Source organism: Gadus morhua, chromosome 8, assembly GCF_902167405.1.
Source record: "Gadus morhua chromosome 8, gadMor3.0, whole genome shotgun sequence".
NCBI classification, from domain to species: domain Eukaryota; kingdom Metazoa; phylum Chordata; class Actinopteri; order Gadiformes; family Gadidae; genus Gadus; species Gadus morhua.
The window spans coordinates 17,267,625-17,291,565 of record NC_044055.1 but is presented as its reverse complement, the minus strand read 5'-3'; the positions used below and the strand labels follow the sequence as shown (position 1 = coordinate 17,291,565).

The 23,941-nt window shown below is 51.3% G+C and overlaps 1 protein-coding gene across 1 annotated transcript in view; it reads right to left on the bottom strand.

Moving 5' to 3' along the window:
• Positions 1–552: 552 nt before the first annotated feature.
• Positions 553–23,941, bottom strand: part of mib1 (MIB E3 ubiquitin protein ligase 1) — a 52,767-nt gene continuing 29,378 nt past the window's right edge. The window contains 15 exon segments of the mRNA XM_030363691.1: positions 553–738; positions 740–811; positions 813–863; positions 1,399–1,482; positions 1,484–1,500; positions 2,784–2,855; positions 3,843–4,004; positions 4,212–4,290; positions 4,412–4,601; positions 5,518–5,699; positions 8,090–8,110; positions 8,113–8,211; positions 8,213–8,251; positions 8,972–9,048; positions 10,198–10,340. Coding sequence (XP_030219551.1) covers positions 721–738; positions 740–811; positions 813–863; positions 1,399–1,482; positions 1,484–1,500; positions 2,784–2,855; positions 3,843–4,004; positions 4,212–4,290; positions 4,412–4,601; positions 5,518–5,699; positions 8,090–8,110; positions 8,113–8,211; positions 8,213–8,251; positions 8,972–9,048; positions 10,198–10,340 — 1,306 coding nt within the window. The 3' untranslated portion in view covers positions 553–720.

Below are 23,941 nucleotides of genomic sequence, written 5' to 3'. Positions count from 1 at the left end.
GAGATGAACGGTACACTACAACAGGACCCCCTCGCTCCCCTCCGCCCGAGGCCGGCGGTCTACAGCGGAGGGTCTAGCAGGGTCTAGACAGGCCTTGGGGAGGCCTGATCCCCGCCCCTCAGGTCGAGGGCTCAGGAGCCCCCACCATGCAGCCAGGGCAGGAATGGGTGATGCATAATTAGTGTAACCAAAAGAGAAATCACAGACTGTACAAAATAACGGAGGCTGGGTTTGAATTGGGACTGGGGGAGCGACTGAAAGTAATTCAAGCCAGTATAGTGAGAGACTTTATCGAGGGAAAACGTTTTTTGGGGTAACAGCGACCACTAGGGGCGGCATTTAGAAAAACACGAGCAGAGAAAAAGAAAAAACTCTTCTCTTTGTAACAGCTTTCCAGTGGAACTCATCCGAGGTGCTTTAAAAAGACCCTTTAAAGTGAGCAGTAAGACATGAGCGGGGGGGGGGGGGGGGGGGGAGGGACGCAGGACGCGGCGAGCTGTGAGCTGGAGCAGTAGCAGTGTGTGTTGTGCGCGGGTGTGGGGGGGGGGGGAGGGGGGAGGAGATGGGCGCTGTGGTTGCTGGGGGGGAGGCGGAGGCAGGTGATGGTCAGTTGGACCCACAGCAGCGGCAGGGGAGGAGGAGATGGCGCTGTGGTTGCTGGGGGGGAGGCGGAGGCAGGTGAGGGTCAGTGGGACCCACAGCAGCGGCAGGCGTGGGCTTCTAGTAGAGGAGGATGCGTGCGCTCGATGGCCTTGCGGCAGATGGGACACTCGCCATGGCGGTCGCCACACAGCTGGCAGGTGCCGTGTCCCGCACATGAAGATCATGTCTTCAGGCCGGTCCAGGCACACGGGGCACATGGTCTGCACGGGAACCACACCACACAGGCCGTCAGTCAGCTGTGGCTTTCGCTTTTTTAGAGTTAAAGGAAAACCAAAACCCCCTGTTCTCTTTGAGCTAGCGTTGATGAGGGGCTCTCGCCGACTTCTGGCTGACTTTTCTATATTTAGGAGAGGGGCTATATTGCTGTTTGACCACGCACAGGTCACCTCCACCTAGTTCAATCTGATCCGGGGAGGAGGTGCTGTAGCCAGAATGTTTGATTGTTACCTGGTTAGCCAAAACGGCTGATAACTCATGCGACAGCATGTGTTTAACCCATAGAGGGCAACCTCAGTATACATTACTCCTACGTTTTTAAACCGTAGTGCATCCAAGACCATAGATGTGGACCGGGATCAATCCATAGCACTGCTACGCTAGCCATTACATCACTGGAATACTCTGGAATACGTTCACAAGTCTGGGGTTTGGTTTTCCTCCAACACCTGGCGAGCACGGACCACTACGCATGCAGATACTGAGAAGAGAAATGGAGTTGAGTACGTTTGTCCTCACCTGCTCCTTGATGTCCTGGAGCTGCTGCTGGAGCTTCTGCACGTCTGCGTTCACGTTGGTGTTGTCCTTGTCGCGCTGCCAGGCCCGGGATGTTTCCGCTGGCTGTGAGGCGGGCGGCGGGGGGGGACACACACAGAGGACCACACCACCAGCACCACGCCACCACGCGACAAGGGGGAACACGAGTCGCCATTTAATCAGGAGGAAAGAGGACGCCGACCTCACCCTCGCCACGTGACGAAGAGGCGGGTCAAAGGTCGTCCCTGGGTGGTGACGCTACCCCCCGTCATTCAATGTAAGACCACCAGAACCTAAAGCGATGCTTTTGCCAAGGTTGGTATTCTATCATGTGTAGAATGACTTATGTTTACTGTAGGCCTGGCCTTTTAAAAGTTCTTAATCCTTTTTTTCTTTCTTGCATAGGACAACGCACTGATTCAATGTGTTCAGAGGCATACCGCTGCAGGTTTCAAACCAGGATAAAACATCCTGTAAGCCTTCAGAAACCGATGGAACAGTATTATTTTTGAAGTTGTGTTCCGCCCCATTTAAAATGGCAGGGGTCATAATGCTGTTGTGTAATAGTTTGGCTCAGATTTAGCCAGCCGATGGATTTGTAGCCATGCATAAATTTAAATGAGTATGGAAATAACATGACTTTTATTGTTTTAGGGATTTACTGTGGTTCTGAAGGCTTGAACTGATGGCCCTGCTCGCCGCCCGAGAACAAATTGTAACAATATCTGCTGGTTATTCAACAATCATGACATCGGGGGAGGTTGGCTGCTTAGCACGACCATAAAGTAAGGCTGAAAAATGATATTTAAATAGCGGTGATAACAGCTTTTAGAAAAGGTGGAAACAAGCATGCATGTCAGTAGTAAACATGCACTCTGAAAGCCTTTGGCAACATTAGCAGGAGCCTCTGCTGACCTGCCATGTGATAGTTTCACCTGCTTTTTTAGGACTCGACTAGCATGGCCACAACGTGAATTAAGTCATGACCCGTGCTACTGTTGGCATGACTTGGTCAATAGTCGTATAGAATGCATGTTTGCTTTGGTGGAATGACCAGGAACGAGCAACAGTGCTGGCTGGACTGAGGCCAATTGACACCGATTATTCGGGCTCAACGCTACATATTTATTTGTGCATGTGCATCACAGATTCTTCAGTCTGCTGGCCTTTATAATGTATGCGTGTGTGTGTGTGCAAGCGGTACTGGGATAGGCAGGTGGATAAGAGAGGAGAGCCCAGAGGGCCAGGGCAGCAATGTGATTGGAAGAGGAGAAAGGAGACGGAGTGGGGGTGTGGAGGCAGAGGACCTGGCTCTATAAAGGGACCACGGTCTAAGGGAGGGGTGGGGAAGATGGAGAAATACTTACACCAACTTAGCGCCAGATTGTTGGGCTGGAGCAGATCCTGCGAGCCCCCTGCCATAGAGTTAGTGCTCCCTGCTGAGGATATAACCAGTCACAGTGTTATAGTGGGAGCCCCCCCATGCTGGCCAGAAGGCCAGTAGCTACTGCTCACTAGAGGGAGAAGCCAGAGCGGCCGTAAGCAGTGATCAGAAGCACGAGTTGTATAAAGCGGTCTTTTTCCTAGTGGAGCGGTTCAAATTGAAATGGCCAAATGAATCCATCCGTTGTCCTTTTTTGTGTGGCGCTTAAGAATATGTCGATATGTCTTAGAATCACCTCTGAGTCGGAGGCTGATCGATCGCTGACTTCAATGAATTGGAATTTTATGTTATGAGGTTTCTTATAGGATGAGGAGAGGAGGTTCACAGTTAATGCTGCCCCTTGCGCGAGTGTATGGATGTGTGTGTGTGTGTGTGGACGTGTGTGTCGTTTTGAAGGCAGTGTGTGTCCGCATTTGTTTGGACTCTATGGGCCTGCAGACCTGGTATATCTGTGTGGGTATTAGTGAACCTTAACACCAGTGTCCCCTTTTAACTCAACGTAAAAACGGAGAATACGAAACACAATAGAGGAAGACCAGTATTAAGGTGCTCTTGTGGAGACAGTATGAGTGACAGGACGTGGCTCAACTTAAACACAAGCACAGATGGGAAACTGGGCTAAAACGGATATGCTACATCTCTATGTACTATGTACCAGTGCACTTTTAGCATCTATAATGGTAGAACTCAAACAGGCCAATGGAATGCAATCATCTATCTACACATTTCATAGGACGACACCCATTTAAGGAAGGTCAGGTAGTCTCAGCAAATGATGGAATTGTGTGGAAAAAATAAATACACTATACAACAAAAGCAATACATACAAAACAAACAACAGTATAATGGCACAAAAAAAACTAAAAAACAAGACTAAAGACAATCATTTGAGCATTGAGTCATGAAAGGGTGGAAAGAAAATGAATCAAAAAACAGAAAAGAAGGATAGACTTAAAAGGGAACGTGTGGAAGATTCACTCACTAAGGTCCTCCTCATCCTCATCCTCCTCATCATCCTCATCATCATCCTCATCATCTGCGGCCTCATCCTCCATACCTTTCCCCCCGCAGCACATGACGAAGGGGGTGCGGCGCTCCACCACAGCCCGGCACTGTACGCACTTCTTCATGAGGCTGGCACAGTCTGGGGGGAACCACAGGGCAGGGCGTCAGTACAGGCAGGGAGGGGCGGAGGCAGAGGGCGCGGCGGGGAGGCCTGGTGGGGGCCCGACCTTCTGCCTAGTCGGGGGGGGTCACACCCCCGACTAGGGGGTGTGACCCCCCCCGACTAGGCAGAAGGTCGGGCCCCAAGTGAAAGGGAAGTTAAGAAAACGGAAAAAGGGAGACTTACTCTCACAAGCGCACATGTGACCACAGGGCTGGAAGAGCACGGCGGCCTTTTTGTCGGAGCAAACGACACACTCCTCAATCTGCAGGAGGCGGGGGGGAGGGGGGGGGGCAGAGAAGGGGTGGAATGAAGAACAGCAGCTCAGCATGGGGGTGGGACAGGCGGTCATTCAGCAGAGTGAGCAGGGGCCCCGATACGGTTACCTTGGTTCTGGACTGGACCTGGTCTTTGCAGATGAGACACTTTTTGACGCGCGGCGAGCACAGGGAGCAGGTGGCGATGTGTCCGCACGGCGCGAACAGCGTGTCGCGCTTCATGTCCGAGCACACCATGCACTCCTCCAGCGACTCCATGTTGCTGTTCAGAGAGGGGCTGCGTGAGCCCACCTGCCCACTGCGACACACAGACACACACACACACACACACACACACACACACACACACACACACACAGGAAACGTGAGAGACGGAAAGATAACACAGCATGAAGGATTACTGGGGAGGGAAGGAGAGAACCGAGGGGAACAATAGAGGAGTGAATATGTGTGAGTAGGAGATGGTGGAAAGAAAAAGGCATAAAAAGACGAAGAGCATAGAAGAAACAGAGCTTTACCGGGAACAAAAGCGGGCTAGGGTACCGCATACGTTAAAAAAAATATTGGGAATATGAAAGGAAATCCCTAACCTTGAAAAAAAAAAGGCAATTTTACTCTCTGATTACTTTACGATTTCTATATCAGGTATTCCACAGGAAATATGGGAGCCTGACAAAACCTGCCCTACACAGTCTAGTGATCATCACCCCCCACACTCCATGGAGAGCCACGTGATTCAGAGAAAACCTTTCAACACCTCAAAGATCTCTCACGCGCCCACACACACACACACACACACACACACACACACACACACACACACACACACACACACACACACACACACACACACACACACACACACACACACACACACACACACACACACACACACACACACAGCAGCAAGAAGCTCTGGCCTGTCAAACAGAGCTATGGGTGGAAAGAGCAGAGTGTACAACCGTTTCCAAGCCCAGCTAGTTTTGTATGCTTTAAGACCTTTTTAAATGTCAGCTGTAAAAATGCTCATTTCGGTTCGCCTATAAAGACAAACAGTCAAAGAAAAGCAAAAGAAAGACCCTAGGCCAAAGCAAAGCCACGCTGCAGATCCCATAAACGCGGTGTTTGTGTGAGAGAAAGTGGGAGCGTGCGTGTGCCTGGCTTAGCAATGACTCCAAACGTCTTGGTCAACACTCTGCCAGCGGGCTGTTTACCTGCTCTTCTCCTTGTGGCACTTGGCCAAGGCCTTGCAGAGGCTGGGGTCGGGACACAGGTCTAGAGGGGACTGCCCCTTCTTGTTCCGGATGGTCAGGTCGGCGCCGTTGGCCGCCAGGAAGCACGCGATGGACGCTGCGCTCTTCTTCTCTGCCCCCTGGGTGCCCAGGCCCATGATCAGCTGCAGGGGAAACACACAGGCAGGGAGGGAGGCTCAGAGGTGGATGCCACGCTGTCCGCAGAAAGGGGAAAATACATGGCAAAAATAGAAGATGCGTTTTAATGAGGCAAACTCTTGGACTTTTAAAGAACGATTGGGTGGTGCTAACAAGCCCCGTCAAGAGATCGCTCTTCAGAACCTCCGACGTCTTGTCCGATGTCAGTCAGGCAGAGACGCTCTCCGCCCCTCTGTCTAACCTTCACCACCATAGCGTCCCTCCCTCTCTCTTCCGCTCTCTCCTACAGCGTTCCTCGTCCTCTGGATCCACGCCCCCCCGCGGCTTTCCCGCACCTCCAAGCCGCTGGCTAGATTTAGAGCCCGATGTGACAGATCGCCTTCAACCCGCATCTTTTTTACATCTTTGCAGACGGAGCCAGTAGGCCGGCTAATTCAATTCTCCTCCAGCATGCGGGGGAGTGCTACGGGAGAGTGGCCCAGATGCACACGTCTCAATTAGGGCCGCTGACTGTCGGTTCCACTGCTGTCGCAGAGAGGACTCAGTCAGGACAGCCGGGATGAGAGAGACCAATAGGATAAGAAAGAGGCAGAGAGAGAGAGAGAGAGGCAGAGGCAGAGAGAGAGAGGCAGAGAGAGAGAGAGGCAGAGAGAGAGAGAGAGAGAGAGAGAGAGAGAGAGAGAGAGAGAGAGAGAGAGAGAGAGAGAGAGAGAGAGAGAGAGAGAGGAGAGAGAGAGAGAGAGAGAGACCAATAGGATATGAGAGAGGCAGAGAGAGAGAGAGGCAGAGAGAGAGAGAGAGAGAGAGCAATAGGATATGAGAGAGGCAGAGAGAGAGAAAGAGAGAGAGAGAGAGAGAGAGAGCAATAGGATATGAGAGAGGCAGAGAGAGAGAAAGAGAGAGAGGCAGAGAGAGATAGAGCCAGAGAGGATGAGAGTGAGGCATAGGAGAGAGTGAGACCGAGAGTGAGAGCGAGGACGAGAGAGAGACAGAGACAGGCAGAGAGAGAATGAGATAGTGGAGATAGCAGATAGAATGAGAGAGAGGCAGGGAGAGAGACAGAGGGAGACCGATGGGAGAAAGGGAGAAAGATGGGTGTGACAGATAACAGTCCTGAGTGGAACTAGCCCCACATTCCTGTAGGAAGCTGCAGTGTGTCTGGTTACCATGAAAGAACCCAATCAGTAGCACTCTATCTGCCACCACTGATCACTGGAGAGAGAAGGAGCGGGATCCATTCAGGAGGGTGTTGTGGTGAACGCTGGCTGGCTGTCTGACTGAATCACTGCACTGGGCTGCCGTTTGACTGATGGCGGACTGGGGAGGGGTCTCGTGCAGCCTGGGCAGTCAGTCCAGTGATGCGGGAGATGGTGGAGGCTGTCGTCTCGGCAGCCGCGTGTCATCATTTACTCACACTTCACTCAGAAACAGGGCCACGAGGAGCTTCTCAAACAGGTGACAACACTGATCCCAGTCGGGCTCAGAGGCGTCTTGGAAATTATTCTTGACAGGCGGCGGCGGGGTAATGCCCGGGGAATCATGTAGGAAGAAATTAGGTATCTGTGTGGAGGGTACTTGTAGTGATATTTAAGAGGGGCTCTGTTAAAAGCTACAGGGAATTTTTTATACTACATGGGATTAGGGCTGGACGATTAATCAAATTTTGATCGCGATTAAGATTTTAGCGTCAAACGATCACAAAATTAACAATCGTTTTTTCAACAAAAAAAACCACTTATTTAATGTTTTATAGAAAGGGCAGAACAGCTGGATACATATCTGTATATCATTTTGGATTGGAACATTTTGTGTATTTTATTAAGCCGATGTTCTCAGTTACAAAGTATTTTTTGGGAGAGACATGCTGAATAAATACATCATGTTGACGTATTTGACGTATGATTTTTCCCATAATCGAGCAGCCCTACATGGGACGACTTCTGGCAGTGTGCTATTAACTATTGAGTGCTATTAATAATGGAAAGGCCTTTTCCAAGGCCAGCATATCAGATAGGCAGAAAGGATTTGCAGATTCAGAGTTCAATAGATGGTCCGAAATGTCCATATTTTCATCATCATTTTATAATTATATGAATGACTATTTATCCTTTAGTCTTGGCCTCATCCAAACTGAAATAGAAGGAAGCAAGCTACATGTCGATAAGGAGCAATTAAGGGTAATGCATGATGCTCAATGGTGCCTGGGGTTTGATCATCTGGGATCGAACCCAGTAACGTTTTGCTTGACATCATCCGAGTCACAGCACTAACCGGGCCGTACAGTACAGCACCAAACAATGGTTATCCAACATATTGTCACAGGATTAGAGCAGGCAGCAGGCTGGCTACAGAAGAAAACCAAAATGGAGGAGCTAGCGGGGGTTGTCATGGTTACCGTGTTCTTTGAGGGCATCCCAGGGCCTCCACCTTGCTGACGTCCTGCATGTCCTGCAGCTGGCGCAGCTGGGACAGGGTGTGGTGGCGCAGGGACTCGTGCAGCGGCGTGTCCCCATCCTTGGTCCTGCACGTCCAGCTTGGCCGCCGCACGCACCAGCAGCTGATGACACACACACCACACGAGAGAGTGAGAATGAGAGTGAGAGTGAGAGTGAGAGAGAGAGAGAGAGAGAGAGGAGAGAGAGTAGAGAGAGAGACGAGAGGAGAGAGAGAGAGAGAGAGAGATTAACCAAGCGTGCATAAATACAACATACAACATTTAAATGACATTCAAACAACCTGCATGCTCTGTTGCTATGCAGATGTCTGGAAATGTTGCGTCGTAAGCGTTTTGCCGTACGCGAGCCTACGAGTGCCACCGTTCTATAGTGTCCTCTATAGTATCCCCCTCAATTAAATGAGTGCATTTTTCCCGAGGTCCACAAGATGGCAACGTGGCAATCTCAATGCAAGCCGCATGTGAAACAGGGACTGGGAGCGGAGCGTCTCGCAGAGAGAACGTTTCCCTTGTACAGTGTCAATCTGCACACGGGCCCACTCGGCTGCAGGGCCAGCAGTTTAAATTAAATGCGGTGCCGCCGTGATGTTCCGGCGCCTTTGGTGCAGAGAGCAGAATGAGAAGGAGCCATACGGGGAGATAGGATCTTCAATTAGTTGCCAATAAGTATGGAGGTGAGGGAGGCGGACGTGGAGGAGAGGAGAGCAGGGAGGAGAAGAAAGAAACAAGGAGAGAGTTGGAGAGAGAATGTGGAAGGGAGGAGGAGAGACGTGGATGAGGACAGGAGGGCTGATGAACAAAGGGGGAAGTGAGTGGACTGACCCGGACTATCTGTGTGTGCTGTCGCTCCACTGCCAGGTGGAGGGCGGTCTGCTGGTTGACGTTCTGGATGTCCAAGGCTAGCGCTTCCCTGTGTGGAGAACACCGAACGTTAACACACACACACAGACAGACACATACACACAGCATAATAACCGAATTAACGACATCAACTCCTTATGCCATTACGCGTTAGAAATGCAATCTAACAGATTGCTAGGCTGAATTGCGATGTATTCAGGGACGAAGGAACGGGATGAAGGAACGAAGCGCAAAGCAAACAATTGGGTAAAGGAAATCCCTAACAAGATTCACCGGTCTGGAGTAACACTACCTCTGCGTTTCACCTCATGCCCGCAGACACGGGCAATACCTCCGGGGCGGGTCGGATTGCATTTCTACAACCTCGCGCGAGCGATTGTCATTCCAATTGTGGGGCACCTCCGCTGTTGAGATGTAGGGGGGGGGCAATAGACACTGTGATCACAGCCAGGGCGCGGAGCGTCACGGGCAGCGGCCGCCCGGCCAGCCGTTGGGGGAGCGGGCGCCTGACCGCACTGCACCTCGCAGCCCTGCATTGCGTGGGAGAGTGGGGCCGACACTGCGACGCAGGCTCCCTTGCGACAAGGGCTGTCCCAGCCCCTCCTCACCACCACACCACCAGCACCACCAGGCCCGTCCCTCCCAGGTACAGTGGAGAGGTTGCAGCGGCCTGCAGCAGTGAGCTGGAGGCTGCGCTGCTGCAGCCTCCGCACCAGTGACCTCCTCATTAACCAGTTCCCTGCCCTCGCCTCCGTCCGCCATACGGTCCTTTACGTGGCGGTCTCCCCCTGTGGCGCCGCGCCGCAATCTCAAAAGGGAAAGGAGCGCGAGGCTGTGATTGCGACGCAATGGGCGGAGGCGGGGGCGGAGGATATGAACGACCGGGGGCTGGGGAATCCCCCAGGAGGCCTGTATGGATTCAATAAAAAAAAACTGCAATTACAGCGACTTCATGGTCCGACCCGAGCCTGAAGTGCTTCATAAGGTGGAAGACGCACTAAATGGCGCGTTGTCTGGGAGCACCGTAAAACATGACAGCAGAGGGGGAAACAGCGTCGCGTAAGAAACAATTAGTATGGGCCCCCACGCATGTGCTGGGACACCAACACCGCCTGTGTGTGCGTGTGATTTGTGGGTGCTTTATGCGGTTGTGCGTGCGTGCCGTGCGTGTGCGTGTGTGCGCGTGCGTGTGGTCACCTGGTGCACGAGCAGCTCCGCCACTTCCACGTGGTTGTTGAGGGCCGCCAGGTGGAGCGCTGTGTAGCCGTCGTCCTTCTTCTCGTCAACGATCCACGGCCGCGGCAGCTTGGAGAGCAGCACCCGCATGGCGCTAGGGGCGGAGGGAGCAGAGGACAGGGGTTTGAGTGGAAAGAGTCGCTCAAGGTCAGGAGGCCGACGCCAGACTCCGAGGTTAAACGCGCCGGCCAGACGTCCCGTGTGAAGGCGTGGTCCGTGCAATCCACTGACAAGCGGCGCCTTGCCAGGAAGAGACAAGAGACGAAACCGCATCAATTGCAAACAACAGAGAGTGTTGTACTGCGCGGGGGGGGGAAATGGTGCCTCTCTTTATTCGATTTCTGAAAATGCATATATACGTTTAAATTGTGTATCACAGCAGCGTGCAGGGAGCCCACTCTGGTTCTGGGGGACGAGAATACTAAATCAAGCCGGGGACGTGACGCCTGGCCCCTGCAGAGCATCATTTGCATCCGTCTTTGAGCAGCACCAACGTGCTGCGCGGGCTTTCACAGCACTGGTTGCCGCCTTCCTATAGCCCCTCTTTAAAAAGAAAATGAAGAAATAAGACAGTGGACTCTCCCATGGTGATGCGCAAAAGTGCCCATCATTGTGAGGTAAAAAATGGTTAATTACACATGACTTAGCTGCGTGTTAACTGTATCTCCTCTTGGGGATAGAGTGAAGACAAGGGAACGGAGCCGCGAGAGCTGGCTTTTGTATAAACAGTGGCGTTTAAACAAAATGTACAAAAGAGAGGTTGATTTAAAGAGCCATTGAGCCCGCCTTCCGTCTGAATGGTCGTTGGCAGGCCGTTATGACAGAGTGGGGGGGGAGGGAGGGAGGGAGGGAGGGGAGAGAGAGAGAGAGAGAGAGAGAGAGAGAGGAGAGAGAGAGAGAGAGAGGATGAGAGAGAGAGAGAGAGAGAAGAGAGATGAGAGAGAGAGAGAGAGAGAGAGAGAGAGAGAGAGAGAGAGAGAGAGAGAGAGAGAGAGAGAGAGGAAGAGAGAGAGAGAGAGAGAGAGATGACGCAGAGAGAGAGAGAGAGAGAGAGGAGAGAGAGGAGAGAGAGAGAGAGAGAGATGTGTAGGGCAACTGAGAAAAGAAGGACAAGGAAATCGGGGAATCAAGAGTTGTCACCTTAACACAAGTTAGGGGAACATCATATGGGAGAGACCGAGTCCACGGGGGACATTTAAATGTGGTTCAAGTGTTCCCCACCAGGCAGGCAGAGGGAAGAACTAGATGGATCCTGGTAAGGAATGGCGGTAAATGCATTCACTTGGTCCTCCTAAAAACCCTCCCCCTTCAACAAAAAAGGAAAGGCGCAGGAACAGCTATAAACTTGGTGAAACTCCCCTTTAAGTCTGACCACATGCATGACGTGCCAAGCTTTCAGCTGGACATCTCTCTGGGCCCAACCATCCATACTTTCCACTTCTCCTTCACATCCCCTCCTCCTCCTTCGTGTGCCCTCGTCATGGAGCACAAAGGCAGGGACATGTGTAGCAGGCATGGGCACACCCTGTTCTATACCTCGGAATGGTATCCACACCGCATTGCATTAAAGAGGGGGGGAAAAGGGCTGAAGAAAAAGGCTTCAGCCACGCCGGCGGGAGAGTAGCAGCAGCAGCAGCATTAGTATTCGAGGGCTGGGTACACAATGTACGGTATAAAAACACAACGCTGGAGCCGGTTCTCACCGGCAGTGAGGAGGTCTAACCTTGGGTAGCCCGGAATAATCATGCAGGGCATATCTTGAGCTGCGACAAAAAACAGGAGGAGAGGCAGAGGAGGCCGCCGCCTTCACCCTGTGACACGGCTCAACGGTTTCGGCTCGCAGGGGGGGCGGCGACGGCACACACCACGAGCAGGGAATGAGGTGGGGGTTCGGAACTAAATATGTATACACATTAAAATAAAATAAACTAGAGAAAAAAGAGATGCAGATATATATATATATATATCTAATATAAGAAAATAGGGGTGGGGAAGCAGGTGGCACTGAAGTTGCAAGGGACGGCTGGCGCCCTGCAGAGTTCTGCTAAGCCTATGGCCCGTGTCTGCATTATTGTAGGCTAATGGACAATAGCACTATCAGCACATGAACGGCAGGCGCCAGAGCGAGGAGAGAGACGCAGAGAGCGAAGAAGAGCTGAGCTTTAAGAGAGCGCTAGACAGGCAGGCAGGCAGGCTAGCAGGGAGGCAGTCAGTCAGCAGCCTGCGCACGGACACGAAAGCCAGAACTGCCGTTTACTGCTGCAGTGCTGAACAGCGCAGCACACTGATAACCGGGCAACCCTCGCTCTGCCCATTTCCTTCTCCCTCGCTCTCCCTCTGCTCTCCCATCGCTCTCCCTTCCCTGGCCTCTCATGTGCACCGAGGCTTACGCACACACCTGCCTTGCTTGCAGAGCTATCTCCAACCACTTAAACGCGGGATTAGCGGCCGTCACCCTTTCCGCCTAATCGCTCATTCATGGTGTGTCCTCTCCTTTTCTGTGTGAAGCATTACAGGCTGTGCTATAATGGAGATTTATCATTTCTTGTAGGGGACTTTCCAAACAATTTGCGTTGTCAGTGCTCCCGTTAGGCAGGTTGACACCTGATTGAGAAAATTATCGCAGATGACTTTGCCGTGTAAGATCATTGTCTGAATGCATTAGACTATTCATCATTATTGGTCGAATTGCAACATACTTTCTGACTCCACTTCCACCTTCATCTACGCACTCCCCAATGAAATTGAATTGAAACACACTTCATGGACGCGGTTGCTCATTGCCTGGCTTTTACCGTTCCGAAAGGAACAAGAGCTAAACTCTGACGTAAACCCTTTGTTCTTTCCCTTGCCTCGCCACTACTGCTGCATTCCTCAACATTTTCGTTGTTCCTGATTGGCCAGGAAACTATCTCCTTTATGTAGCACACGGCCAAAGCATGCTGATCCCTATGCCAGCATGATCTATAGGAGCAGGAGGGGCGCCTTCTGGTGACGAGGCTGGCATTGCGGAACTGGGCGTCTCCCAGCTGAGGGGGGGGGGGGGGGGGAGGAGGGAACCCCTTACAGTAGACACCTTGATTGACAGGCTCCCTGCCAGGCTGGGCAGAATGGTCAGACATTAATATTAATGCCCCATGCTGCCACTGCTGCATTGCAGTTAAGCAATTTGCTGTGAAGAACAACAGAAAAAAAAGAAAAAATCCTTATTTTGTGATTAATATTATTTTCATCGCTTTGTTTGTTTCGTTTTGGAGGGTTGAAGAGCTGTCCATAGCGGGGAGAGGGAAGGAAAGGACGGGGTGATGGTGGATGCAGAACGCTAATTCTCAGCTGTTGACCCTTTTACATGGTACAGATGTTTGATTTGCGATTTTTGGGGAGTTTGCATAAGATACTGGGAAATAAATTATTTATTAGAAGGAGAGATTGAAGGAGAGAGAGAGAGCAATGGTTGGAGTCAAATGAGTGGGTTTCCCCTTCCCACAACACCTTTAAAGCTAAATCTATGGTCTGGATGGATAAGGGAAGGACACAAGAGCAACGGAAGGAGAAACGCATAAAGAGAGGAGGAAAGAAGGGGAACAAGAGAGGGAGAATAGGGAAAAGAGTGGGAAAAGTTGGATGCGGAAGGTGTGAGAACGAGATACAGAGAGCGAGAGTGAGAGAGGAAACGAAAGGAAGAGAAAGAGAGCAGAGGTAAAGAGGGGGAATGATGGAACTGGGTCACCCTGCAAGTCTCTCAGGAGCGCTATAACGGGTCTGTTGTCTTAGGATGCAATTGTCATTGACCGGGTGCTCAGTGGCGCATGTGGGCATGTATGTAAACTATATACCTGTATGTGCATGTGGTGTGTATGTGTATGAGTGCATGTGCACATTTTGCGCTTGCCAGTGGTTGAGGCGTGGTCCAACAGAGTGTGCACGACTGCATCGGTGCAGGTGAAATAAAGAATGTAATGCATGTGCATGCGTATGTGTTAGTCTACCATTGTGCTTGTCCTTGTGCATAGAGGTGGCTTCAAGTGAGTCTACAGAGGAGAGATGATGAACTCTACACAATGTGTGTGTGCGCGTGCGTGTATAATGGATGACAGGGCCCTGCTGCTGCCCTCCGCTGGCTGACAGCCATCTGTGAGGTGGTCACTGGTAGCTGTTGCAACAGGAAGTGAGGGTTTCGGGGGGGGGGAAAGGACAATAACATGGGCAGGACAGGGGCAAGCCAGGGACACTCAACATCTAGTCTCAGATGCATGGCCCCCGCGCAAACATATGGTACCTCTGATGTACAGGGGATGTGGCATACGTCTCCGCCTTAATTAAGCAGCTTCGAGCATCAAAATTAAACGTGCATGTATATTACCCACCTGAAAGGCTTCACCTAACAACGCAGCCCAGCTGTCTCTGAGAAACTTAAAGACAAGCCCTGTGTGTTGCCGAGGGAAAGGGTGAGCGTAGATTGCACTTATTCTCAATGATCTGCTGGGTCAAGCGTACAGATGAGAATTACTTCGGTGCTGCCCTGTGTTTATGCTAGTTGCCGCAAGCCACAAATTGAAACGGCTTTTCCACATAAGTCGACCTCAGAGGATACATGGCGGCGTCAGCTTATCGGGAACCAAAATCAATAGCTTCAGGCCCTTTGAAATAGTGACCCCTATTCCCAGCAAATCATTCACAAACGCAACGCACCGATTACCAATCCCCAATACTGCTCCGGGGAGCCAGGTCCGCTCCATCATAAGTGAGGGTTTTGGACGGCAGAAAGCAGTTGGCCTATTCAGGGCGCCTTTTCAGTGGTTCTGGATCACATCGCGACAGTGAGCCTAACCAATCTGAATGACGCTACAGGCTTGCAAAAACATACAAAGTGAAGACAAATAAATGATGCACACCAAACAACCTGCCAAGCAAAATGCTATATATAGACACAAATACAGAATTTATGAAATTGCCCATAAAAAGCGAGGTGATACAACTAAGGATGAATTGTATCTCAAGACAATTCTTTGGCATTGATGCCGGCGGACAAAAAAAACGCTGCGGGTAAAGGACCTGTCACCAACGTACAAGACCCCCGCAGTGTACAGTAGGGGAAGACGAGCATCGCTGGGACTCAATGTAAAAAGAAGAGAAGAAAAGGATTTCATTACCCCGCTATGAGAGTCATTACCACACTCGGCGTGACCTTACTCTGTCTTTGTATACCTGACGCCCCTGAGTGAGCATGCGTTTTTATTAAGGAATATTTGCATAAATTAGGATGAGAGGTGGAGGGTGGGCGGGGGAGGGGAGGCGGGGGACGGGGGCGGAGAAGGGGCTGACATGTGCTTTTCTACAACGTTCTGGGTTATCACCGTAGCGACGGAGGCTATGGCTGACGGCTCGGGAGGTTGTTTGGGGGGGGGGGGGGGGGAGGCGAGCGTGCTTTCCTACATCTCTGGCCCCATTCAGAGGGCCATTGGCAGACGATGGTGAGAGCGCATTGCACCTTGGCGTTAATTAGCCTAATATCGCCCAGGCATTACGGCCTGTCCTGATTCACAGGGATTTATGAAGACCGAGGCGCACAGACATTGCAAGGGGCCTGATGGCACACCTTAATGTCCCATTGGTTCTAGATGACCCAATTATTTTCCCACACTCTCGTCTTCCCGTACACTTCATTCCTCGCCATTGAGTAGAAGAAAAAAAAAAAAAGCCTCTATCCTGAACCGGCCGTAATATTCGTAATACACGTCCATTAGCCGGGGCTTACAAGAGTGCGAAGGAATGAAAACAAGCCAACATCGATCATATTACAACGAAAGGCCATCTACACCTCATGAATGCTTTATATTAGAGTTGGTTAATTGCATCATTATGTACAGTTTAACAGACTGTGTAACCACCATGTAATCACTGGTATATGAACTTTCATGTATGCCCCTGCACAGTCAGTAAAGAGGGTCCTAATTATTGTTTAATACCCAAATGGACATTTTAGGCTGGTTTAAACGAGTCTGAAGTCAATGAGACAATGAAATGTAGTCACCTACATTAAAATTAAGAACACGCAGTTAACATGGAGGCCTACAAGCTCCAAAAATTATAGTTATAAGTGGTGTCCTTTGGCTATCGAAGTGTTAAAAGTGTGAATTGTTAAAAGGCCCATCTATGGTCTCACAGAGCCCCTTGCTGAACAGGTGTAACAACACCTGATCTAACCCGCCTCCTGTTCCTCCCACTACCTCTCCTCCACTGCAGCAGCGACTGCATCGGGTCAGGTTGCTGGTGAGGAGCCCAGCGTTTCCTGTCGACACGGCGTTCCCTGAGACCACTCGGTATAGAACATCAGGCTGCATTTCCCCGTTTCCCTTTTGTTTTTTTGAAGGCTCAGAGGATTCCAGGCAGAGATAAATACAAACCAGCACGCTTTAGATCAATGGCTGCATGGCAACGGGGACGGGCAGACTGCCTGAGAGGTTCTCATCATCCCCAGGTCTCACCATAAATCTACCGCTGTAAATCTCCCTCAGCCTGCCTCTGATCCACTTCACACCACCACCACCCTCTTAGGCTTGTAAGGAGGACTACCTGCTACGCATAGGCCCAGGCCAGCGTTGGAGGCCCTAAAGTGCCTCTTAAATCAATACCGCAGGAGGGGGGGGGGGGGGGGGGTCCAACATATAGTGCTGCAGAAAAGGAAAAAGCAATTGGCGGACGAAGAAGAAAGAAGGTAAAAGAACCCAGGGTTGCTGAAACACCGCCGCTGGTCATGGGGTTCTCCGCCACCGCCGGGCACACATGAGGAGCACGCCGCTGAGACTCCCAGCGCCCATGTTGGTAATTAACATCCAGCGTTTGCAGAGGGAAATAATGGGGAGCAAAGGGCCCCGGTATCAGCCACTGTCTGCCGTAAGCGCTGAGACAACAAGCCATATGCCCCAGAGCCACGCGCCAAATTGTCTCGGAGCTAATTTGCTGGAGGAATGGGGCTTGCATGAATCTACATTACATGGGTAATGCAAGGGTTCACGCGGCACCGTGCCGTTTCATGGCGCTACAGATGGCACAAGAAGGGCTTTTTCTTGTTCTCCGTGGATGCAACCGTGTCTAATGTCACCAGCAGGAGTCTTGTACTGTGGCTTTTCCATTTATTAAACTTGTTCGCGTTCACACACACACACACACACACACACACACACACACACACACACACACACACACACTCACGAGCAAACAAACAAAAACAACTTCAAAAAGCTTATCCTCTCTGACCTGTCACGCCACATTCGCATCCTGGCCATCGAATTTACAGTGGCTGGACGGGTTACCAAGGTAACCTGAGCTGCATTATTCATTAGCTGGGCCTGGTTCAAATGTGAACACGGGGCTGCACGTGGCCCTTGGAGGTTTGCGTAAGACATTGTGATGTACTGAAGACATAAAATGGAAGCCGATGCGCATGCTTACACACACACACACACACACACACACACACACACACACACACACACACACACACACACACACACACACACACACACACACACACACACACACTGAATGTAATCAAACAGAGGGCAAACAATGTTATTTGGCCCAAATTCAACATTCCCCAACATTGCGTTTCGTCCATTCAAATGACTGTTTTTGCATCAGCGCTCATTGCAGCAGCAGAGCAGTGTTGACGTCACGGTGAGGACACAAACTTACTGAGGAGCATTAAGCCATTGGCATTTTAGTACCGTCAAGTGAACAAATAAATTCCATCACTTGTTCCAATCCATCAAGCCAAGAGATAAACTATTGTTTTATAAAATGGAGGAGGCGGGAGAAAATATTAAAGATGCCCGACAGCTGGGCAGTGGAAGTATATAACCTTGCTCTGTCATATTTACTACCTGCATAGCTAAGGCACTTAAAGGCAGCTGCCACAAATAAACCAAGCTCTTTCTAGGTTTGGCTTTCTCCGCCCGGGACAGCACTGCTCATTCAGCTGCTGCAGAATGGTCTTTTACCTGGACTCTATAGTCACTTTAGCAGGGCTTTCTTTATTTGCTCTGGTCCTTCGTGAAGTCCTTCCTGACATCCCTTACATCTATTTAGTTTACATTGTCTCCTTTATCTGTCAGCCCGCGCCTGCTTTCCCCCCTTTTCCTCCTGCTATGCTTCTCTCATCCCTCTCTCCCTCCCCTCCCATCATGTAAACAGATGCTCGGATGCTTGGTGTTTCTCCATGCCTCGGATGGGAAAGAGCATTACAGCATGGCGGAGCTTATCTATTGGCCAACAGCCACCGTTGGCCCAGCCCCCAGAGGGTGTGTGCGTCTTCTGATTGGCCGCGGTAGAATTGGGGGATTGTATTAGCTTGTCCTCTGGCTGATCTGTTGGACCGGTCCCAGCGCTCGGCGAGGTGGACGCTAACATGGCGGCGGAGCCCGGGGATTGTTTCAGAGGGCCGGTTCTGAATGCGATGGCTCGCTGCCCTGGCCCCGCTCTGCTGCCTGGCTGCCACCTTCAATTAGTCACCTGGATAGGAAAGTCCAATTGCATTAAAGGGTAATGAAATTAACTATGGAGATAAATCTCTCCGGCCTCGACTACGTCTGAGTCTAGGTTGTCGCTCTTTTTACAGAATAATATATTCTGTGATTGCGCAACAGTTGGGGTGAATAGAGACATTGTCTCACAAAGCTCAATAATGGCGGCGCATTTGGATTCCAGAGGTGACTCGGGACACATCGCAAAGATAAATTATCTTTTAATGAATTACAACCAAGCACTTATTCTCCCGCTCTCCTTTGACAATGCTAATCATCTGCACCATCCAGTCATAAAGAATTATCCTATATTACCCAATAGAAGAAAACATAGAGGATGCGGTGTGACTAGGCAGATTAACACACAGACTTATTGCCCGTTGCATATTGTCTGGCATGAGACATTTACCTTTGGTCCTCAATGCAGACACCAACACGACACAAACGTCTCTCTAGGTGTCATCCGTTTAAAGTGACGGGTGCAGCCACGCTAGACGCCTCACTCCTCCCCTCTATGAACAGGCAGGCATGCTAAGCGAACACAACCACCCTGCATAGGTCAGACGCAGTACGCAGAAAACACGCAGCGTACGGTTTTACTCTGACAGTCAGGCAATTACGCACACGAGCATAACTGCATCATTGGTCGATTTGCGTTGAGTGATTCTGAGCCCGCCTGTGCACACACACACACACCGACAAGCACGAAAGCAGACACATGCATGCAACTGGCCTTAAGATAGGTGTTCATAAAGTGTTTATGAGTCACTCAAGCAGCGGTATGTGGCGCCGGTGGGGCACCGTAAAAGATCAGAGACCTGGGATGGCAGCTTCCGCCCGCAGTACTGCTGGAGTTTAACAATGGGAGCGGAGGATCAGAGGCTCTGACTGCCTCCGTCGGCTTACCTACCTATCCAGCACTCAGGTAGAGCTGGCCCATTCATAAATCACTTTTATTTCAACTCCCCACTCAATGGCTTCCACTCGCCCACTGCCGCCACCGCAAGCCTCCCCCTCCCCGCCCAACGGTGCCCAGTGTAAGGGAAGGAGGAGGAGAGAAAGGACTGGAGCCAGGCCGTGATCGAGGGCGGGGCACGGTACAAAGACTGAGGCTTGGAGTGATAAAGCAAGCAGGAGGGAGAGCCGGAGATTAGTGAGAATAAAAAAAATAAAAAAACGAGACTCATTAGAAGTGGCTGTAATCCTTCTGTGATGTTGACTTTTAGACAGACGCACGCAGAGGAGGAATTAAGGCCATGCCTGAAGGAGTCGGCCAGGGCTCACGTTTCAGCGGTGGGCTGCAGGCAGGGCGGCGGCAGAGGGGAGGGTGCGGGTTGTTCTTGCCGACCAAGCGCCCCCGAGGTCCCCATAGTGGACCTTCCCCTCCGTCCACCTCCTTCGGATGGACCTCCTCGCGTCAGAGAACTGACAGAAACCTCGGCCATATAGTTGATGATATGGAGAGCCCACCACGGAGCCTGAGAAACGCTGAGTTTGTTCCTGCCGTCAAATAGGGTTCTACCCAACAGAACTCAATATGATGGGGAGCCAAGATCCATGTTTAACAGTCTTGAGCAAGACTGCGCGGCAGAGAACGGGGCGCTCCACCCCTTTATCCAATGAAACAAAACAAACCATCCATTAGTGCGCCCCCTTTCTCATTGATCGATTAACTGCTCGGCTAAACATTCAGCCCAATACGATTCATCATGAAGGAAGGATGTATGCTGGATTTAGGGGCAGATGGGACGTCTGGCTGTAATTGAGATTAAACTGGTGGGTTGGTGGGTAGGAAAATGCAAGGAGGATGCACAGAGGAATGGATGTACAGCACAAGGCAGGGACGCAGTCAGTGCTGAGTGCTGCAGTGGACTGCTGAAAGTTGAACTCTGCTCACTGACGTACTATTTCAAAACGTAGAGTAGATGGATGGCCATTAGGCATACACTTTTACTAGCATCCATAAAGGGAGTGTGTGGGCTCACGTGTGCATGGCTCTGGCATGAGAGTGCCACTGTCAGGGATTCGCGGCAAACCCAAAAGTTATGGTCAGATTTGTTTAAAGGGGTCTACAAAAAATTGAAGACTGCTGGGAGAATCCCCCACGCCCACCCCCCCGTCCCCACCCCCTCTCCCCGCCCCAATAACAGTTGGCCGTCCACAGCTGCCATATAGGCTTCTGCAGTTCTGCACTTTCATTGGCCATGTAAGGTCAGGTTTTGAGCAGACACATTAGCCTGGAATCCATTCCACCTGGCAAATGGTCAATTCTTGTAATAGCTGTAAAGATAATGTAATCGAATAGCTATAAATTGCACGCGACAATGCATTAATTGAATTGCACACTTCAATTTATGCAGAATCCTCCCCCATAAAAAGGTGGCCTAGGAGATAATTGAGAGTGGAGAAGAAAGTATGCTAGTGAGCTTGTTCGAGGGAACATCAAATGAATCACCAGATCCGCAGTGAAGGGGGAGAAGTCAATCAGGAAGCAGCGCTATCCTGTCTGACGACACTACACACGCTCCCTGTATACCCGCTGCATCTGCTGCGTGTCGGGAGCCATCGCAAACGCTCTCAATTTCACTGACGAAAGACAATTGCCGTGGCTTGGTTTCCATAGGATTACATGCGAGAACACATAACGGTAAATGGTGTGCAAAAACCCATTAGCGTACACGTCCTGGGGCACCGTGTGCTCCGAACAGGGGAGGGGTGATGGGCACAGGACTGGTGAGCTGTCATTGAGATAGAAGAGGTGAGAGAGGAGGAGAAAGAAGTGAACGTGGAGAGAGAGAAAAAAAAAAAGAAGAGAGGGCACAGAGGACGTTTATGGTATACAGTATAGATGTGCCCTGCGATGAGAGCGACTAATTAAACAGATTATTCTGTGGCTGTGCCTCGGGATAGCTTGAAAAAGAAACGTGAAAGTTAATGAGCTAAAAAAAAAGACGGAGTGGCCAGAACTTATCAGCACCTCGGAGGTGAGCCCGTCGCCCAAATCACTACGAGACCGGAATGCATCCGACTCCTGAAGGTGAGAAAATTAAAAGACGGCAGCGCGGGCACGTCCGCCCGCTCCAACGCATGCGGTAGACGCCCCACGTGCGCTCAATGCACCTCCTCCCGTTTCTTAAATACGCAGAGTGGTTCTAAGTATAGAGAGTCGCAGCAGCAGCAGCAGCAGCAGCAGTAGCAGCAGCCTCACAGGCAGCCTCGACCATAAGCAGTGTGCTTATGGTCCGGCTCCATTTCAGAGGGGATGGTCGTGAGAGACCCGACACAAAAGGAGGGGAGTGGACAAAGGTGGGGGTCAAGAGGACATCCAGGGAGGTGGTGTGCAGGGTGGGGGGTTGGGGGGGGGGGGGGGGTGTGTTGCTGTTGGCAGAGTGGTCGGGTTGTAGTGGAGAAGGTGTTGGAGGATGTAAAACAGCGAGAGGGGGGGGGGGGGGGCGTGGCATCCCGAGTATACAAGCGGAACCATGGGAGAACACTTTATTTGGAGCGTCTAAAAATAGTGTGGCAAACGGCAGCGGGACCTAGCTGGCCCCGCTCTCCCCTGCCAGGCCGTTGGCACTGATAGGTAGGGGGCCACAGGAGAAGCCTCCTGGAGCCTGTGGAAGCAGCAGCTGCTTGGGGGAGGAGAGGAGGGGAGGGGAGGGGAGGGGAGGGAGTGGGGGTATGGAAGAGAGCGATAGAGGGGGCGGGTGGGGAGGGAGGAGAGCAGAGGAAACTATTTTTTGCACTGCTTGACTAAATATGGTCAATGGAGGTAGAGAGAAGACACAGGAGCAGCCCGGCAACAGGGGCTGTCGCGTGCTTCAAATGCTTGGCCACAAAGCCCTAACCATTTAGCTTAGCTTCCCGCGCCGCAGGAAGGGAATCCGCCCGCCTCTTGTTCCCCTTTTATTCTGGCTACCGCGATCCGCAATCCCTAACATCCACATGTACCATCAGCACTCTGTTGTATAAGGTGACCGTGTGCTATCCAGGAAGCCTCAAGGGGAGCATAGTTAATTTGAAGATATGAGAAATGTTAGAAATCTGTTTTATTTTAACTGCATGCATTTTCCCCAATGGTGACAATGACTGCTGCTTAATTAATGGCCATTAAAATAAGCTTAGGCTGTTAGCAGCAAGAAGTGCTAGTTGGCTCCGTCCTCTTTCTTCTCTTACACATTCAGAAAACCTCCTCGCAACCATGTGTGAAGTTCCAACTGAATAATAAAAAAGTGTGTTTTCGGAGCGGAGGCGCTGGCGTTGTGTCGTCGGAATAAGAACAAGGCAGGACGTTTGCCTTCTGCACTTTCTGCCTCCCCCACAGACCAGGGCATCCTCCCAAGCTCTCTCCCTCTCGCTCTTCCTCAGAATGCACATGATGAAGCGGAGAGTGCTGCAGAGTCCCCCTCCACCACCACCACCACCACCAGCACCCTCCTTTTTCTCCTTCCCCATCTCCTCCTCTCTCTCACTTCCTCTCCCTCTCTCTCTTTCTCTCCATGCGTGCTCAACGACTTCCCTGCTTCTTAGGTATGGGCTTGCGTGTTTGTGTGGGAATGCATGTGTGCATGCGTGCCGGTGAACACATTCTCTCCTCCTCCTCCTCCTCCTCCTCCTCTGCCCGACTCTGGCACGTGTAGCCCCCTCCGCCCCACCCCCGCCTTCTGGAGAAGCTGATTCAGCGAGTCAGGCGTGCACCCTGCACACACGATGGCTGCAGCAGCTGGATCCCTCTCTAGGTCATTATGGCTCTCCCTCTCTCTCTCTCTCTCTCGCTCTCCACCACAGGAAAGAGGAGCAGATGAGGAGGAGAAGAGAGGAGGGGAAAGAAGAAAAGCGAGAGAGAGAGGGAGGGAGGGAGAGAGAGGGGAGGAGCAGCCCAGAGAAGAAACTGATCTGACAGGTAATATATGCTCCCTCTTTTCGCTTTCGGACGAGAGTGTCACCCGACGGGCCATGCCGTCTGCTGTCCTGTCCTCTCTCCCCCCCTCTCTCTCTCTCTCTTTCCCCTTCTCTCTTTGTCCCTCTCTCTCTCTCTCTCTATATATATATATATATATATATATCTATATGGCTCTCGCGCTCTCTCCGGACTCGATCAGTTGTTAACCGCATGGCTTGACTTGGAGTCGCGTAGTCGGAAGGGGGGAGAGGAATTCACAGCTCTGCA